This window comes from Cyprinus carpio, chromosome B14, assembly GCF_018340385.1.
Source record: "Cyprinus carpio isolate SPL01 chromosome B14, ASM1834038v1, whole genome shotgun sequence".
NCBI lineage: Eukaryota > Metazoa > Chordata > Actinopteri > Cypriniformes > Cyprinidae > Cyprinus > Cyprinus carpio.
The window spans coordinates 6850360-6855351 of NC_056610.1; the positions used below are offsets into that span (position 1 = coordinate 6850360).

A 4992-nucleotide genomic window follows, 5' to 3' on the forward strand; every position below is an offset into this window, starting at 1 on the left:
TAGAAGTTTCAAGTTTCTAGAAAATGTGAAATGAAAATGTGTTGTGTTTTTTCTGTCTCAAATTCAATAACATAGAAATTCTATTGCATTAATATAGTTTTGAAATAGATTCTGATTAGTTTATGGTCCAGTATGCCTTCCCTTTTCTACTCTATTTCCTTTTCCTACTCTTTCTTTTCCACACGTTTTCCTCTCTCTCTCTCTCTCTCTCTCTCTCTCTCTCTCTACTTTTCTACTCTATTTCCTTTTCCTACTCTTTCTTTTCCACACGTTTTCCTCTCTCTCTCTCTCTCTACTGTCTCACACGTTTTCCTCTCTCTCTCTCTCTCTCTCTCTTTCTCTCTCTCTGACAGTTTTGTTGTTTTTTTTTTCTCTTTCCTGCTCCCTGTACAGACTCTCAAACGGCTGATTCCTGATGAGGTAGGTGTACACGTATGTGTTCTGTGTGTTTTAACACTCTTCCCCGTCTCTCTGTCACCTCGCCACATTCCCCACGACCTTCAACCCTTCACCCTGCACCATGTGTCTGTAGCGCACACTTTGCCGCGCGTCCGCCGTCACCCGTCTGATCGCGGCTGACCTCAGATCAGTGTTTGTGTCTCAGAAACTGATCTGACGTCAGCGTTCAGTGACTCTCACACACTCTCACTCCTGTCACAGCCAGAGGAAGCGTGTGACGTCACTCATGCATGGATCACGCTCACATGTGTGTTTGTTAGTCTGAAGAGTTGTCATGATGTTTCAGTAGCGGGCCAAACTGAAACTTTGCCAAAATGCATCTTGCCAAATGTCTATGGATTCATAATCGTATCAAGCAGAATCATGTAATGAGGACAGTCTACACACAAGATTTATATAATAAGAGAGCAGCTGCTAAGAATATAATTAATCAGCTTGTATAATGTTTCAAGTATATAGTTTTAAATGTTTTTTTTTTTTTTTTTTTAGCTTTTATTAAACTTTTCCAATACTGACCCAGTCAGACCAATACAAATAAATTAATATCAGGATTTATTAATTAACAGATTAATGAACTTATTTTATTTACTTACTCTCTAACTTTACACTTTACATGCTTGCTTGCTTATTCTTACTGTTGTTGTTTTTTTGTTTGTTTGTTTTTTTAAGTAAAAAAAATTAAATAAAATTCTTTGCCCAGATTCAAATGTATTCAAATTGGTTATTGGTTATTGGTTATTTTAATTATATGAAGAAAAAAAAATCATGTTTAATCATTGTCAATCAATCAATCACATCAATCAAAAAAAAAAAAAAGACAATCAATTTTTTTTTTTTAATTAAAAACAGTGTCATGGTCTACCAAAAAATGTGTAAATCAAGATGTTTTTTTTTTTTGAAGGATGAGGTTATCATAGATAGATAGATAGATAGATAGATAGATAGATAGATAGATAGATACTTTTTTTTCAAGATTCTGATACTTTGTGTACTTTTTTGCATTTTAAAAAACAGGCAAAATAGTATAGATTTAGGCTGTCAGCCTTTATGATCAGCTATATAAAGATATTTATGATTATTGACGAGGTGTTCTATATCAGCTTCTGTTGTTTTGTATTGAATGTGTTTGAGGATGTGTGTGTAAGTATCTCAGATGTTTCTGCTGCTTTTCTCTTGTCTGGACTTGAAAAGGTTCCTCAGAGGAGCCGTATTTCAGGATTGATCTGGAATTTCTTTAAATGCCTTTTGTTCTTGTTGATTGACAGACTCGATGAGATAAAAATATAAAGACAAGTAAAATTGAGATGATATCAATTTATTGTTCCCAGCTGAAATACTAGCATGCTATTTACTGCACAGTGTGCACTGCAAATGGAAGGTCAGATTTGCATTCTGTGATTTAGTGAGTTCTTGTTATATTCTATGTCTTTGCCAAATGCAGCAGGACGCTTGAGTCTGTGTGTGCTAAAACCTCATAAACTGTGCATGTACACAGACACAGTATAAAATCCTCCAATGTATTTTTGCTGTCTTCTGAGCATTGACCTTTTGACCTTTGAATCTGTGTCAGCTGGAGCGCTTCACCAGCATGCGGACGAAGAAGGAGAAGTCAGGCTCGATGGCAAACAGACACTCGTCAGCCGCCCAGTATGAAGTGCCGTCCCAGAGCACCTCGCTGAACGAGCTGTCAGACAAATCTGTGCTGGAGCTGTTTGAGCAGATGCTGGTGAGTGTGTGTGTGTGTGTGTTTGTTTGTGTGTACCCATAAGTGAGTTTAACCTGACAAAATCTCCATAAATTCCATTTTGGACACATTCTCATTTGTAAAACTTTTGTATGAATGGTAATTTTTTTTTTTTTTTGAAAATTGAAGAATGTTTTGTGTTTTTTTTGTTTGGTTTGGATTGGTTTGGATTATGTTTTATGTTTTTATGTATAAGTTAGATGTTTAAGAAAAATAATAATAAAGCCTATGCAGTATTCCAATTTAGCTAAGTAAACATGTTTAAAGCATTGCCGTTTTCATTTCTGACCCCTTTGAGTATGTATTTGTTTGTTTTTTTTTTTGTTTTTTTGTGTGCCTGGTTATATATATATATATATATATACAATAAATAATAATTATAAAACGTACATAAATGATAAAAAAATTTAAATATCCAAAAAATATATATATACAATAAATAATAATTATTTGTAGTTTAGCATCATTACATTTATATTACCTAAGAAGTTAAAGTAAATAGGCTACATTAGAAAACTGCGAGCTTTCAAGGACGCACATTTAATTTTTTAAATGGGCGGAATGTAGTCACACACCGGACAAGAAGCGCAGCGCCGCGTTTAGAGCAACTCACAGTTATTGCATCCAATTCAAGACAGCAGTCCAAAACAGTTAATATAGAAGTTCACTTCAGGAACTAACAAAGTTGCATCAATGAGTTTGAAGTACGGTGTTTGACAAAACAGAGCAAACGGAAAGAAAAAGCGCAATCTATGGCTATTATTAGCTCCCTATATAAAGCATACAGGTACAGAAAGGTTGTGCGGAAAGATACACAATCTTCCAGCCTAGGATAAAGTCATTATGAACATTAACAATAGTTTAGGACAAATATAATGTGACTTTATGGTAAAAATAAGTGGCACTCTGTGGTGCAGCAGGATTTGGAACAGCATCACCTCACCTTAACTGAATGTTAAAAATCAGATTGTTAGCTGAAATATCCACAAAAAACAACAACAACACTGAAATAAGAGCGTGCAGTTTATGTCAATCAGATGCGCATTAAAGTTGTGTTCGTTAGTACAGGAACAGCAGAGTATTCTTTTAGAAAGAATCATCTTGGGTCCAATTCAATTAATATTAAAATGAAGTGACGCGTGATAAAGACACCCAGCACTCTGATGCTGATGTTGTTGGTTCACAAAATATAAATTGTTTAATTATTGTCTGTTAAACATACTACCAACAACAAAAAACTGTTTAGGAGTTATGAATATGTTGGTAAATATAAGCTGTAAATGAAGACTTTAGGTGACATAAAACTGTCGTCAAAAGTCTATCAGAAATTTGAAAATTATTGGGTCTTTGGTGCGGGTACTTGGGTTTATGTCCCCACCAATGACAGAGAAACCTACGCCTTTGGCAGTGAGCACACTTTTTGGTTGAACTTGTTAATTCGTTAAAAAAAAAAAAAAAAAAAAAAAAAAAAAAAAATATATATATATATATATATATTAATATATATATATATAGATATATATATATATATATCTATATATATATATATTCTGTAATATACATTCCTTAACAAATTTTAGTTGGATCTATTAATTTATTATTTTTTCATATGAATTAAATAATAATTTCATGCAAAAGTAAATTCACTTAAAACATTCGTGATTAACATTCATGATTAACAACACTCATTTTGTAGGGTATTTTAAAAATATGCAAAACCATAAAACTAATGGTATTAAAAACAATGTTTAATATAAATATAATAATATAAATCTAATATATTTCATGATTATTAATTATTTTAAATTCTATTTTATTTAAATTTATATTCATGATATAAAAATATTCTTTTTTTTTTTTTTATTTATTAATTTATTTTAAATAAAATAACAAAAAATGTAATGGTAAAATGAAATGAAAGCAATATTTTCTCTGTGTTGTCCTTTACAAAATCTTTTCTCTCTGTCTGTAGGTGGATATGAATCTGAATGAAGAGAAGCAGCGGCCGCTGAGGCAGAAGGATATCGCCATCAAGAGAGAGATGGTGTCTCAGTACCTGCACACTTCCAGTGCTGTAAGAACACACACAACATCTGTCCAAAACGTCTGCTTAATGCATGACATGTAAAGGTTTAATCAGCAGCATTAATGTACAGTATGAGGAGTGACCTGCTCATACCGTAAACTCCTTTGACCCTCTGTGTGTTTTAGGCTAAGAGTCAGAAGGAAAGCTCGAAGTCAGCGCTGATATACATCCAGGAGCTGAAGACCGATCTGAGAGACACACAGTTACTGAGCTGCCTGGAGTCACTGCGTGTGTCATTAAACAATAACCCCGTCAGGTACACACACACACACACTTACAGTACAGTGAAGTGTTTCAATGTGTCTGATATCAGCTAATCGTGTGTGTGTGTCTGTGTGTGTGTTTGTGTTTGTTCTGTGTGTTTGTTTCAGTTGGTTTGGCTTTGCTTCTGACATTCCTCAAGAAACTTCAAGACGAGAAAGAAGAACCTTTGTATGACATAAATAAAACACACAAACTCACACACATTCATTTTCTAGACTATCTTATATAAGAGTGATTCTGTATTGAAAGGAAAGTTTTTCGCATTGTGTCTAATAGTGAGAAATATCTAATTAATTTAATTGAACGGCTTATTGAACCTTTAGACAAAATATTAAAACAAATCTTAAATACAATGTACAGTACAGGTCAAAAGTTTGGAAACATTACTATTTTTAATGTTTTTGAAAGAAGTTTCTTCTGCTCATCAAGCCTGCATTTA

General features: G+C 33.4%; 1 protein-coding gene across 1 annotated transcript; it reads left to right on the forward strand.

Moving 5' to 3' along the window:
- Positions 1-372: 372 nt before the first annotated feature.
- LOC122139585 (protein diaphanous homolog 1-like) lies at positions 373-4607 on the forward strand. Its single transcript, XM_042737871.1, has 4 exons — positions 373-420; positions 2030-2185; positions 4176-4277; positions 4415-4607. Exons 2-4 carry the CDS (start codon positions 2048-2050, stop codon positions 4604-4606), a joined length of 432 nt encoding a protein of 143 aa, XP_042593805.1. The 5' UTR covers positions 373-420; positions 2030-2047; the 3' UTR covers position 4607.
- Positions 4608-4992: the final 385 nt, after the last annotated feature.

Excerpts from the sequence above, each read along its gene's own strand:
- LOC122139585 (XM_042737871.1), top strand. The coding sequence starts at position 2,048 with ATGCGGACGAAGAAGGAGAAGTCAGGCTCGATGGCAAACAGACACTCG. Across the intron at positions 2,186-4,175 it reads AGCTGTTTGAGCAGATGCTG|GTGGATATGAATCTGAATGA; the intron begins GTGAGTGTGTGT and ends CTCTGTCTGTAG. Across the intron at positions 4,278-4,414 it reads ACCTGCACACTTCCAGTGCT|GCTAAGAGTCAGAAGGAAAG; the intron begins GTAAGAACACAC and ends TGTGTGTTTTAG.